Source organism: Hypanus sabinus, chromosome 1 (assembly GCF_030144855.1).
Source record: "Hypanus sabinus isolate sHypSab1 chromosome 1, sHypSab1.hap1, whole genome shotgun sequence".
NCBI classification, from domain to species: Eukaryota; Metazoa; Chordata; class Chondrichthyes; order Myliobatiformes; family Dasyatidae; genus Hypanus; species Hypanus sabinus.
In genome coordinates this window covers 209,168,071-209,182,806 of record NC_082706.1, presented here as the reverse complement: position 1 = coordinate 209,182,806, position 14,736 = coordinate 209,168,071, and the positions used below count along the sequence as shown (strand labels likewise).

The 14,736-nt window shown below is 42.5% G+C and overlaps 1 protein-coding gene across 7 annotated transcripts in view; it reads right to left on the bottom strand.

The window, feature by feature from the left end:
- Positions 1-6,756, bottom strand: part of esrp1 (epithelial splicing regulatory protein 1) — a 123,667-nt gene extending 116,911 nt beyond the window's left edge. For 2 of the 7 annotated variants that reach the window (XM_059984918.1, XM_059984941.1), the window contains exons 1-2: positions 6,369-6,754; positions 5,679-5,807 (exon numbers count right to left, since the gene is read on the bottom strand). In XM_059984918.1, the coding sequence (XP_059840901.1) occupies positions 5,679-5,807; positions 6,369-6,500 (261 nt within the window). In that variant the 5' untranslated portion in view covers positions 6,501-6,754. Of the gene's footprint in view, positions 1-5,678; positions 5,808-6,368 lie in introns of those variants that run through there. The other 5 variants (XR_009514842.1, XM_059984954.1, XM_059984909.1 and 2 more) reach the window with 5 other exon arrangements.
- Between the last annotated feature and the right edge of the window lie 7,980 nt (positions 6,757-14,736).

Below are 14,736 nucleotides of genomic sequence, written 5' to 3'. Positions count from 1 at the left end.
GCAACTGTAGAATGTATTCTGTTGAGATTCTGCAGATACAGATGATCCTAATGAAGGGTCTTGGCCTGACAGTTAATCAATCCCCTCCCATTGTAGATCAAGGTCTAAATTTCAATTAAGTTGAAATGAAGGGGCTAATGTAAAAGGATTGTTTAATGGCTCTGAGTCTGTACTCACTGGAATTTAGAAGAATAAGGAGGGATCTCATTGAAACCTATCAAATATTGAAAGGTCTAGATAGTGTGGACATGGAGAGGTTATTTCCTATAGTGGGGTTGGAGGGGGTGGGGTCTAGGACCAGGGAGCACAGCCTCAGGATAGAAGGACATCCTTTTAGAACAAAGATGAGGAGCAATTTCTTTAGCCAGAGTGTGGTGAATCTGTGGAATTCATTGCCACAGATATCTATGGAGACCAAATCATTGGGTATATTTAAAGCCAAGATTGATAGGTTCTTGATTAGTCAGGACACCAAATGTTACAAGGAGAATGGGGTTGAGAGGGATAATAAATTAGCCACAATGGTTGAACAGACTTGATGGGTGGATTGGCCTTATTCTATTCCTATGTCTTATGGTCCATAGATGGTTGCTGCCTGACCTGCTGAGATCCTCTGGCATCTTGTGTTTTGTTCTTTAAAAAAAAAGTCAGCTTTGTACGAAAGTCCCAAACATGTGCTCCTCCAAAGTGAGTCAGCATGGTATTCCTTGGAACTTACGTACAGCTCTGGGAGAGAGTTCCAGAAGGCTGAATTACAATCACACTCTTCACCTACCAAACCAAAAGCAAATAGATTATCAGCTATTTTCAACTGTTTTCTTGGCCACAGTATTTGGCACTAACAGCTTAACTGGTTACACACTGTCTGGTATAGAGGGTCCACTACACAAGATCGTAAAAAGTAGCAGAAATTGTACACTCTGCCAGCTCCATGTTGGGCACTAATCTCTATCAAGGACATCTTCGAAAGGTGATGCCTCAGAAAGATTACATCCATCTTTAAGGAGGACCCCCATCACACAGAACATGGACTCTTCCCATTACTATTATCAGGGAGGAGGTACAGGAGCCTGATGATGCACACTCAACTTATCAACACTAAATTCTTCCCATCTGCCATCCAATTTCTGAATAGACACTGAACCCATGTATTCTGCCTTACTATTTTCCCTCTCTTTTTGCATTACTTATTTTATAATACAGATATATGTATAGATGCAAAGATATATAGATGTATCAAAATGGAAATGATCACTCCCTGATCTCTTGCAAATCCAGCTGAGCACCACAGCCATACCCACCCATGTGCCACAAGGAAGATCCCTCATTATTCCCCGAACACTGCTGCTTTTGGAGCCTTGTGGCAGAACCTGGACTACAATGATCTGAGGAATGCCAGAACTCCATCTTCTCAATGCAACATCCATCAGGTCCAATAGCACACTGCAGCCCTCTGCCACACCCTCCCTACTTCATATACATATTTAGAGAGAGAGTGAGAGATTAGACAGCCTAAGGTTAAAAAAAACCCTGAGGAGCAAATGATCATAATATGATTGAATTCACACTAAAATTTGAGAAGGAGAAGCTAAAGTTCAATGTATCAGTATTACCATAAGACCATAAGACACAGGAACAGAATTAGACCATTTGGCCCTTCGAATCTGCTCCACCATTCAATCATAGCTGATTATTTTCCCCTTCCTCAGCCCCACTCTCTGGCCTTCTCCCCAAAACCTTTTATACTATGGCTAATTTCTGCCTTAAATACACCCAATGGCCTGACCTCCACAGCTGCCTGTGATAACAAATTCCACAAATTCTCCTGGGTAAATTCTCCTCTGGGTAAAGAAATTTATCTACATCTCTGTTTTGAAAGGGCACCCTCTATCCTGAATCTGTGCCCTCTTGTCCTAGACTCTCCCACCATGGGAAACATCCTTTCCATATCTACTCTGTCTAATGATAACTTTCATTCCCAGCGTCATCCTTGTGAACCTCCTCTGAACCCCCTCCAATGCCAGCATATTCTTTCTTAGATGAGGAGCCCAAAATTCTTCACAATACTGAAGGGGAGGCCTCACCAGTGCCTTATAGAGCCTCAGCATTTCATCCCTGCTCTTTCTTATATTGTAAACCTCTTGAAATGAATGCTAACATTGCATTTGCCTTCCTCACCACAGACTCAACCTGCAAGTTAACCTTTAGGGCAGGGGTGGCTAACCTTTTACATTCCATGCATCAGTTTTTTCACACACGAGTTCAGATGCGATTTTTTCACACACGAGTTCTATATTAACATATTTTTACAAGAATTGAATGAGGGTACAAGAGTTGCATGGCACATTTGAACTTGTGAGTGAAAAAATTGACACATGGAATGTAAAGGGTTGGCCACCCCTGCTTTAGGGTATTTTGCTCAAGGACTCCAAGACCCTTTACATCTCAGATTTTTCTCCGTGTATAGAAAATAGTCCGCACATTTATTTCTTCTATCAAAATGCATAACCATGCATTTTCCAACATTGTATTTCATTTGCCATTTTCTTGCCCATTCTCTGAAACTGCCTAAGTCCTTCTGCAGCGTACCTGTTTCTTCAACCTGCCCCTTCACCAATCTTAATATCATCTGCAAATTTGGCAACAAAGCCATCTATTCCATCATCTAAATCATTGACGTACAGCATAAAAAGAAGGGGTCCCAACCCCAACTCCTGCAGAGCACCACTTGTCACTGGCAACCAACCAGAAAAGGATCCTTTTATTCTCACTCGCTACATCCTACCAATCAGCCAATGTTCTAAGCATGCTAGTGTTATGTCCGCAGCCCCCTCCTTTGTGAGATTCGCAAGAGCACTAGTTGGTGGGGGGGGGGGTGGTAAGTAGACCCAGGAGATGGGAGAGAGACGTACCGGATGCCTCGTTCCCCGGTGATGCAAATTAACGCAACATTGACCATTGTCTCCTGGAGACCATGTTTGTGGATTGGGGACTATACTACGTGCAAGCCCTCGGGCAAAGTGGGCTGGTTGAGAGAGAGATTGCATCATCCCAACCTGATTGACATCTGAGACCCCGTGAGGAAGTATAAAAGAGGGTCTGGGGAACAACCCCTTCAGATGCACCAGAAGAAACGCTAATGATCCCGTAGTAGCGGGAAGCCATTTGAAGGAAGCCACGTGTGTTCGGTTCCCCTTGCTTGGGAGCTGGTGGCGGGTACCACAGAACCGATGTTCTTGAACTAACAACGGGGAACCAACTTTCCCGATTCAACGGATTTGCTTCATAAAAGACCTGGGCAAGTTTCTTTTCTCACAAATCTCTCTCTCTCCAACAAGTGAAAACCCAGCGGTCCCCAAAGGCTGAAGCCTGCAGGAACTGAGTGACTTTTATATTTCCATCGGACAATATATTATCCCCTAGACAAACGATTGAGCTATTTCTTATTGATGGTTATTATTATACCCGCGCTTTTAGATTGAGTAGTGACCATGTATATTATCTGAATGTTTGTATTAATCTTATTTTTGTGCCCCTTTATAAATAAAGACTTTTAAAAATAGTACCATCAGACTTCAATGGTAAATGCTGGTAAATGACCTAGTTACGGGGTACGTAACACTAGTAACTTTCCTGTAACACCGTGGTCTCTTAACAGTGTAGCTCCTTGTCAAAGACCTTCTGAAAATCCAAATATACAACATTCACTGCATCCTCTTTATCTATTCTACTTGTAATCTTATCAAAGAATTCCAACAGGTTCATCAGGCAAGGTTTTTCCTTAATGAAACCATGCTTTGTCCTGTCTTGTCCTGTGTCACCAAGTACTCCATCACCTCATCCAACAATTGACTCCAACATCTTCCCCAATCTTGAGATTGGGCTAACTGGTCTATAATTTCCTTTCTACTTCCTCCACCCTTTCTTAAAAAGTGGAGTGACATTTGCAGTTTTCCAGTCCTCCAGAACCATGCCAGAGTCCAATGATTTTTGAAAGATCATTACTAATGTCTCCACAATCTCTAACGCTTCTTCTTTCAGAACCCTGGGGTGCGTTTTTCAGCTTTTTGAGCACATTCGCCTTTGTAATAGTAACTGCACTCACTTCTCTTCCCTCACACCTTTCAACACCTGGCACCATTAGTGTGCTCTACAGTGAAGACAGAGACAAAATACTCATTTAGTTCTTCTGCCATCTTCCTTGTCCTCCATTATTATTTCTCCAGCCTCAGTTTCTAGTGGTCCTATATCTACTCTCATCTTTCTTATTTTTTTGCATACTTGAAAAAGCTTTTACTGTCCACCTTGATATTGGTTGCTAACTTGTTTTCATATTCTTCTTTTCCCTCCTAATGACTGCTATAGTTACTTTCAGTGGGTTTTTAAAAACTTCCCAATCCTCTATCTTTCTACTAATTTTTGCTTTGTTGTATGCCCTCTCTTTTTCTTTTACATTAGCTTTGACTTCCCTTGTCAGCCACAGTTGTATTATTTTGCCATTTGTGTATTTCTTTGTTTTTGGAATATGTCTATCCTGCACCTTCCTCATCTTTTCCAGAAACTCACACCATTACTGCTCCACTATCATTTCTGCCAGCATCCCCTTCTAAGTTACTTTGGCCATAACATAACTCTCATAACACTGCAATTTCCTTTACTCCTCTGAACTTCTTCTATGTGAGACTTGACTTTCTCCCTATCAAACTTCAAATTGAACTCAATCATATTGTAATCACTGCCTCCTAAAGGTTCCAGTACCTTAAGCTCACTAATCATTGCATAACACCCAATCCAGAATAGCTGATCACCTAGTAGGTGCTCTACAAAGCACCTCATAGGTATTCAACAAATTCACGCTCTTGACCCCTCATTCTTCCGAATTCTAGTGAATACAGGCCCAGAGCTATCAAATTCTCTTCATATGATAAGCCGTTCAGTCCTGCAGTCGTTTGCATGAACCTCCTTTGAACCCTCTCCAGTTTCAGACCTTGACAGAGTGGATGTGGAGAGGACATTTCTTATGGTTAGAAAGTCTAAGACAAAAGGACACAGCCTCAGAATAGAGGGGCGTCCTTTTAGAATGGAGACGAGGAGGAATTTCTTTAGCCAGAGAGTGGTGAATCTGTGGAATTCTTTGCTACAGGCAGCTTGGAAGTCAAGTCGTTAGGTATATTTATGGCAGAGGTTTATAGATTCTTCATCACTCCTGATGAAGGGTTTTGGCCGGAAACGTTGTCACTGCCTCCTCCCATAGATGCTGTCTGGCCTGCTGAGTTCTGCCAGCATTTTGTGTTTTTATTTATAGATTCTTGATTGATCTTGGCATGAAGGGATTTGGGGAGAAGTCAGGAGACTGGGACTGAAAGGAAGTTGGATCAGCAGTGATGAAATGGCAGAGCAGACTCGGTGGCCAAATTCTGCTCCTGTATTTATGGTCTTATTTTTATTGTAATTTATACTATTTTATTATTAGGTATTACAATGTCGTGCTGCCTCTCAACAACAAATTTCACGACCTGTGCCAGTGCTATAAAACCTGATTCTGAAATAATTTTAGAAATGAGGGGGAGGGAAAAGGAGGTGAAACGAGGACAAAGACTGGGCGTAGCGCCGATCAAATTGGATTTTTCCACTGACAACAAGAACGGAGCGACTTTTAACGGAAGGCGCCTATTCACCTGTTGAAGGACTTCTTCCAGAGGTTCCGCTGTCATCAGATTTTCCACTGTAACGCCAGTGTGTTCAGCGTGTCGCTCCGTTAACTCCGAGTTATTAGGCTTTACGAACGTTTTGTGTATGACCCCTGCCTGGAAAATGCATATATCAAATCTCTGGTTAAACGTACTATCTTCCGCGGATTCGCACGCTGTGTACTAGTAAGGATCCCATCGAAAACTATCGAATATTGAAAGGTCCTGACAGAATGGATGTGGAGAGAGTGGGGACTCTAGGACCAGAGGACACAGCTTCAGAATAGGACAGGGGTTCCCTACCTGGGATCCACCAACCCCTTGCTTACTGGTATTGGTCCATGGCGTAAAAAAGGTTGAGAGCCCTTGGGATAGAGGGAACGTCCATTAGAACAGAGATGGAGGAATTTCTTTAGCCAGAGCTGACGAATCTGTGGAATTTATTGCCACAGGCGGATGTGGAGGCCAAGTTATTGGGTATATTTAAAGCAGAGTCCGATATATTCTTGATTAGGGTGTCAAAGGTTACGGGGAGAAGGCAGGAGAATAGGATTGAGAGGGATAATAAATCAGCCATGATGGAATACAGAGCAGGCACGATGGGCCAAATGGCCCAATTCTGCTCCTGTGTCTTCCGGTCCCTCAACATTTCAGAGTGCAAGCGAAATCGGTCCCTACCTTTCGGTTTACCAAGTCCACTACTTGCCACAACAAAAGCACCAGCTCTTTCTCGTCAGATCCCAGCTTTCTGCCGTGCGCCCCGGCTGTCGCCCCGAATAAAACCACCAGGTAATCCAGAGACGCTGTCATGTTCCACCATGCAGAGTCAATCCAAGTCCGCAAATCAGCCCCGCGCAAGCGGTTCCCCTTCCGCAGTTAAAAGTAAATCAGCGGGAGAGGAGACACACCACACCTGCAACCCTCCTAACCGGAGGAGGCGATCGCCATACCTTCAGCCAGCGCGCGACCCATGCAAATACATTGGGCTTCCTTTAATACTTTTCTCCCCCACTTGCATTTACCTGCCCACACACTACGCGGGTCTGGAAACAGATACCTGGCTCCCAAAAGAGGCAAAACCATTGGCTGCTTGAGTGCAGGTACGTGGCACTGTGACCAAGCATGACCGAGCTTCCTGTGTCGTTTAGGATTGACTTTAAAGTTCTCTTACTTGTTTTAAAAACGCCTCAATGGTTTGGGACCGGACTGCATTACAGAATCGTTTTCATCTTATAATTCTACTCAGCTCTCAGGACTTCTTCCGCCAGTCTCTTAAATTTAAACGATATCCCTCAAAAGATAAGTGACAAGTCAGCTTTTTAAAGCTGTGCTCCTAACAATACCTAAAACTATAAGGGATGCAGACTCACTTGACACTTTTAAACGCTAGTTCCAAATCTATTCATTTATCCTTGCTTTGAATTAACATCTTTTTGTCTTTTATTTTCGGGTTAAATTTTATATTTTTATTTTTTAATATTTGCATTCTATTCCATTGTAAAGCATTTTGAATTCATCAAAGGTATGAAAAGTGCTCTATAAATACAAGGGGTGATTGATAAGTTTGTGGCTTAAGGTAGAAGGAGATGAGTTATACAGCTCTCCTTACAGGCACATGCTGGCTGGTCAACTCTTTGAGTGAATATGCAGAAAGTTTAAAGTTAATAACTCACTTTAGGCCACGAACTTATCAATCAACCCTGATGAGTTATTAACTGATGAGCTATTAACTTTCTGTATAATCACTCAGAGTTGACCTGAATGTGCATGTAACGAGAGCTGTATAACTCATCTCCTGCTATCTTGGACCACAAACTTATCAATCACCCATCTGTGGATACTTTCTGAAGGTCCAAGTTCCATATGCTCCATGACCACTGGACTAAGTGAGTAAATGTAGGAGGGGACTATGTTGAAAAATAAATGTGCTAGGTTTTCTAAAATTGATTCCTTCCACCTTAGGCCATGAACTTATCAATCACCCCTCGTAAGATTCTTATTATTGTTGTATTTTTTTTCTCAGCTCAGCTGGTGAATCCTGAGGTGAAACCCAAGCACACTTATTTATCAACTGCTGGGAACTTTTGGACTATTCTAGTGATGTTTATTATTGTGGCTTCTGAGGATTTACATAGATATTCCTGTGTAGGTCTGATTGTTTAATGCTATTTTGTAGTGACTTTGGGAATGACACCAGTTGTAGATATTACCATTGGGACAATGTATACCCTTTTCATGTTCCATAGTCTTTCAATTTCCTTTATTAGTTCAGCATATTTCTGGTGTTTTTCACTTGTTGATTTCTGTATGTATGTGTGTTTGGAATGGCAGTATCTATTAAGTAAGTTGTTCTTGCTTGTTTATCCTGTATTATATCTGGATGGTTTTTATGGGATGTCCTATCTGGCATGATAGATCAGTTGTAATATAATTTGTAGGACTCTGATTCTAAAGCATTATTATTACAATTATTAAGTGCAGCATTCTACATTGATGAGTTGTTCAATCTGGAAGGGGAAATGAGGATATAGATTCACCTCTGCTGCATGGTAACAGGCTATCAGAGAAGTTAAGCTCACACATTTAAACATAGATACAGAGCAAGTGTCTCCATGCTACCTGAATCAAAATAACATGCCCACAACTCACTAACCTTAATTTGTACGTCTTTGCAGTGTGAATGGGAACTGGAACATGCAGAGCAAACCCCGCGGTCAAGGGGAGAACACACAAACTCTTTACAGGCAGCTGCAGGAATTGAACCCCGATTGCTAGCACTGTAAAGTGTTACACTAGCCACTACTCGAAGTAGCCAACATGGAGCTGAGAATGAAAGTGTCTCAGAATTACTACAAAAGCCATACAGAACTTGGAGGATAATTCAAATTAACACAAGGTATACAGGAAATCCTTAAATGCTTGGGGGAAACTGAGACCAATTCTGAGAGAGGTGTGGCATGTACAGATTTAAAAAGATAAAGATTAGTTCTATTTGTCACAGGTACAGTGAAACACATTATTTGCATCACCAACCAGCACAATCCGATGTGCTTGGAGGCAACCCATGAGTGTCACCATGTGTCTGCTGCCAGCATAGCAAGCTCAGAAATGGAGCATCGATGCCGTTACTGGGAGAGAATCCTTACAGACAGTGCTCGGAATAGAACTCCAGTGGCTGGCCCTGTAAAGAGCTATGCTGAACGCTATACTGTCAGGTCAGGCAAGTTATACTTCAGTCACTCCAGACCAAAATCCTTGTAGGGGAGTCAGATTGTATGGTTGGAAGATGGGGTTCTGAATCAGAATCAGATTTAATATCATTGGCACATGTTGTGAAATATGTTGATTTGTGATAACAGTATACCATAGGATATAAACAAAATTAAACTAAATTATTAGTGTGAAAAGAGAGCAAAAAAGTCAAGCAATAGTGAGGTAGTGTATATGTGTTCATTGTCCATTCAGAAATCTGACGGTGGTGGGGAAGAAGCTGTTCCTTAAATGTTGAGTGTGTATTCATGATGGAGCTGACTGGGTTTAAAACTTTCTGCTCCTCCATACCAGACAGTGATGCAGCCAGTTAGAATGCTCTCTGTGGTACACCTGTAGAAATTTGCAACTGTCTTTGGTGACATATCAAGTCTCTTCAAACTCCCAATTAAATATAGCCACTCTTGAGCTTTCTTTGTAATTGCATCAATATGTTGTGCCCAGGATAGATCTTCAGCAATGTTGATAACCAGGAACTTGAAGGTGCCCAGTTTTGTCACTGCTGTTCCTTTGATGAAGACTGGTGTATGTTTCCTTAAGTTTTAAGTCCACAATCAATTCCTGGATCTTACTGACGTTGAGTGTAAGGTTGTTGTTGCGACAACACTCATCTAGCTGAACTATCTCCTGTATGCCTCCTCTTCATCATTTGAAATTTTGATCTCTTGAAAGGTTCACCCTTTTCCTTTTTCCATTTCATGTCAAGTCTAATTTAATGCCTTCAAAATTCAATGCTGATCAGAGATAGTATCATGGCTGCAGAAAACGAGGAAGTCATTGACAGAATATCTACTGATTCTCTGTGGGTGGAAATTAGGAACAGGAAAGGGTCAATAACTTGACTGGGTGTTTTTTTATAGACCACCCAATCGAAACAGGGACATCAAGGAGCAGATAGGGAGATACATTCTAGAAAGGAGTAATAATAACAGGGTTGTTGTGGTGGTAGATTTTAATTTCCCAAATATTGAATAGCATTTCCCTAGAGTGAGGGGTTTAGATGGGGTGGAGTTTGTTAGGTGTGTTCAGGAATGTTTCTTGACACAATATGTAGATAAGCCTACAAGAGAAGAGACTGTACTTGATCTGGTATTGAGAAATGAACCTGGCCAGATGTCAGATCCCTCAGTGGGAGAGCATTTGGAGATAGCGATCACAATTCTATCTTCTTTACCATAGCACTGGAGAGGGATAGGAACAGATAAGTTAGGAAAGCATTTAATTGGAGTAAGGGGAAATATGAGGCTATCAGGCAGGAACTTGGGAGCATAAATTGGGAACAGATGTTTTCAGGGAAATTATAGCAGAGGTACGTTCGAATGAGACAGGGAAAGGATGGTAGGGTACAAGAACCATGGTGTACAAAGGCTGTTGTAAAAAATCTAGTCAAGAAGAAAAGAAGAGCTCACAAAAGGTTCAAAAAAACTAGGTAATGATAGAGATCTAGAAGATTATAAGGCTAGCAGGAAGGAGCTTAAGAATGAAATTAGGAGAGCCAGAAGGGACCATGAGAAGGCCTTGGAGAGCAGGATTAAGGAAAACCCAAAGGCGTTCTACAAGTATGTGAAGAGCAAGAGGATAAGGTGTGAGAGAATAGGACCAATCATGTGTGACAGTGGAAAAGTGTGTATGGAACCAGAGGAAATAACAGAGGTACTTAATGAATACTTTACTTCAGTATTCACTATGGAAAAGGGTCTTGGTGATTGTAGTGATGACTTGCAGCAGACTGAAAAGCTTGAGCATATAGATTTTAAGAAAGAGAATGTGCTGGAGCTTTTGGAAAGCATCAAGTTGGATAAGCCACCGGGACCGGACGAGATGTACCCGAGGCTACTGTGGGAGGTGAGGGAGAAGATTGCTGAGCCTCTGGTGGTGATCTTTGCATCATCAATAGGGGCGGGAGAGGTACTGGAGGATTGGAGGGTTGCACATTTTGTTCCCTTATTGAAGAAAGGGAGTAGAGATAGCCCAGGAAATTATAGACCAGTGAGTCTTACTTCAGTGGTTGGTAAATTGATGGAAAAAATCCTGAGAAGCAGGATTTATGAACATTTGGAGAGGCATAATATGATTAGGAATAATCAGCATGGCATTGGCAAAGGCAGGTCATACCTTACGAGCCTGATTGAATTTTCTGAGGATGTGACTTAACTGGTTGATGAAGGAAGAGCCATAGGTGTAGTGTATATGGATTTCAGAAAGGCATTTTATAAGGTTCCCCATGCAAGGCTTATTGAGAAAGTAAGGAGGCATGGGATCCAAGGCGTCATTGCTTTGTGGATCCAGAACTGGCTTGCCCATAGAAGGCAAAGAGTAGTTGTAAACATGTCATGTTCTGCATGGAGGTTGGTGACCAGTGGTGTGCCTCAGGGATCTGTTCTGGGACCCCTTCTCTTTGTGATTTTTATAAATGATCTGGATGAGGATGTGGAGGGATGGGTTAGTAAATCTGCTGATGACACAAAGTTTAGAGGTATTGTGGATAGTGTAGAGGGCTGTCAGAGGTTACAGCAGGATATCAATAGGATGCAGAACTGGGATGCACTTCTGGCAGATGGAGATCAACCTAGATAAGTGTGAGGTGGTTCATTTTGGTAGATCAAGTATGATGGCAGAATATAGTATTAATGGTAAGACTGTTGAGAGTGTGGAGGATCAGAGGGATCTTGGGGTCAGATTCCATAGGACTCTCAAAGCTGCTATGCAGGTCAACTCTGTGGTTAAGAAGGCATACAGTTCATTGGTCTTCATCAATCATGGGATTGAGTTTAGGAGCCAAGAGGTAATGTTGCAGCTATATAGGACCCTGGTCAGACCCCACTTGGAGTTCTGTGAGTTCTGGTCGCCTCACTACAGGAAAGATGTGGAAACAGTGCAGAGGGTGCAGAGGAGATTTACAAGGATGTTGCCTGGATTGGGAAGCATGCCTTATGAGAACAAGCTGAAAGACCTCAGCCTTTTCTCCTTGGAGTGATGGAGGATGACAGGTGACCTGACAGTGGTATATAAGATGATGAGAGGCATTGATCATGTGGATAGTCAGAGGCTTTTTCCCAGGGCTGAATTGGCTGGTACGAGAGGGCACAGTTTTAAAGTGTTTGGAAGTAGATACAGAGGAGATGTCCGAGGTAAGTTTTTTACGCAGAGAGTCATGAGTGCATGGAATGGGCTGCTGGTAACAGTGTTGGGGGCGTATACAATAGGGTCTTTTAAAATACTGCTGGATAGGTACATGGAGCTTAGAAAATAGAGGGCTATGGGTAACCCTAGGTAATTTCTAACGTAAGTACATGTAAATACATTGTGGGCCGAAGGGCCTGTATTGTGCTGTAGGTTTTCTATGTTTCTAAAATACTCTCCAGCTGTGAGTTTTTCTAATTGCCTTTCATTTTATTTACTCTTTACAATCCATGTTTTTGTTTAGGTACTCTGTCGTATTTGATCACCGATAGCTCTTTGGAGGCCAACCTTGAGATTAATTTTCCTGTGGACATACTCAATAAATCCACACAATAATAGCCATAACAGAATCAGTGAAACACCACACCAAATTGGAATGTTTCACTGATGGGGGAAGTGAAGCTGAGTGACGATGAATTGAATTGAATTAACTTTATTTCTTACATCCTTCACATACATGAGTGAAAATCTTTACATTACATCTCTGTCTAAATGTGCAATGTGCAATCATAGTAATTTATAATAATTGATAATAATAGAACAATCAATGTAATATAGAGTACACGCAAGTCAGCATGAGTTAATCAGTCTGATGGCCTGGTGGAAGAAGCAGTTCTGGAGCCTGTTGATCCAGGCTTTTATGCTGCTGTACTGTTTCCTGGATGGTAGCAGCTAGAATAGATTGTGGTTGGGGTGACTTGGGTCCCCAATGATCCTACTGGCCCTTCTTACACACCTGTCCTTGAAAATGTCCTGAATCATGGGAAGTTCACAACTACAGATGCGTTGGGCTGTCTGTACCACTCTCCTACAATTAAGGAAGGTACAATTCCTATACCAGGCAGTAATGCATCCAGTCAGGATGCTGTCAATTGTGCCCCCATAGAAAGTTCTTAGGACTGGAGGTCCATACTAAACTTTTTCAACTGTCTGAGGTGAAAGAAGCACTGTTGTGCCTTTTTCACCACACAGCTGGTGTGTACAGACCATATGAGGTCCTCAGTGATGTGGATGCTGAGGAACTTAAAGCTGTTTACCTTCTCAACCCCAGATCCATTGATGTCAATAGGGGTTGGCCCATCTCCATTCCTCCTGCAATCCACAACCAGTTCCATTGTTTTTGTGATATTGAGGGAGAGGTTCTTTTCTTGATACCACTGTGTCAGAGAGATGATTTCTTCCCTGTAGGCCACCTTGTTATTGTTCGAGATAAGGCCAATCAGTGTAGTGTTGTTGGTAAATTTAATTAGCAGATTAAGCTGTGGATGGTGATACTGTCATGGGTATACATGGAGTAAAGGAGAAGACTTAGAACACAGCCCTGACGGGCTCCTGTGTTGAGAGTCAGAGGGATGGAGGACAAGGCTGAGGTCTCTGAGCTTCCTGTTGAGCCTGGATGGAATTATTGTGTTGAATACTGAACTGTAGTCCAAGAACAGCGTTCTCACATAAGTATCCTTCTTCTCCAGATGTGTAAGGATGGTATGTAGAGCAATGGCTTTTGTGTTGTCTGTCAATTGGTTGTGTCGGTAGGCAAATTGGTCCAGTTTGCATGATGCAGATATAATCCTTGACTAGCCTCTCAAAACATTTGCTTATTATTGAGGTGAGTGTGACAGGATGCCAGTAGTTCAGGCATGTTACCTTGGTGTTTTTTGGTACAAGGACAATGGCGGATAATTTGAAGCTAGAGAGCACTCTACACTGGGAGAGGGAGAGATTAAAAATGTCTGTAAACACACTTGCCAGTTGTGCTGCACACGTCCTGAGTACTCATCTTGGGATGCCATCCAGTCCCGCTGCCATGTGACTGTCCACTCATTGGAAACATCTGCATACCTCAGCCTCCGAGATGACCAGGTTGTAGGTTGTAGCGGTGGCTTTCCTCAGAGGCTCAGAGTTAGTGACATACCAAGCGTAAAAGCGATTGAGCTCATCTGGGAAAGAGGCCGCAATGTTGGTGGCACCACAACGTTTGACTCTGAAGTCTGCAATGGTATGGAACCCTCGCCACAAGTCATGTGTGCTATTCATTGTGAGTCTTGACTCAATCTTGTCCCTGTGTTGTTGTTCCGCAGCTTTGATAACTTTGTGCAGATTATAACTGATTTTCTTGAGTTCCTGCTGATTGCCGGCAATGTAGCTCAATGTCACGCAGTAAGTGGTGCTCGCATGGAACTATTGATCCAGGGTTTCTGGTTCGGGAAGACCCTGACCGACTTCTGGGGGACAACATCGTCAATGCACTTCCAGATGAAGCACGTGACTCCATCCGTGAACTCGGAGACATCTTCATCCTCATCAAGTTATCCCCTTTGGATCAATAGCCTGATGGTGGAGGGTAGTAACTGTTCCTGAACGTGGTGTATGGACCCTGATGCTCCTGTACTTTCTCCCTGGTGGCTGCAACAAGAAGAGAACATGTCCTGGGTGCTGGGGATCACTGATGATGGATGTTGTTTTCCTGTGGCAATGCTTTGTGTAGATATGCTTTGTGGTGGGAAGGGCTTTACCCAAGAAGGACTGGACCATATCTACTACTTTCTGTAGGATTTTCCATTCAAGGATATTGGTGTTTCCTTTCCAGGCCATG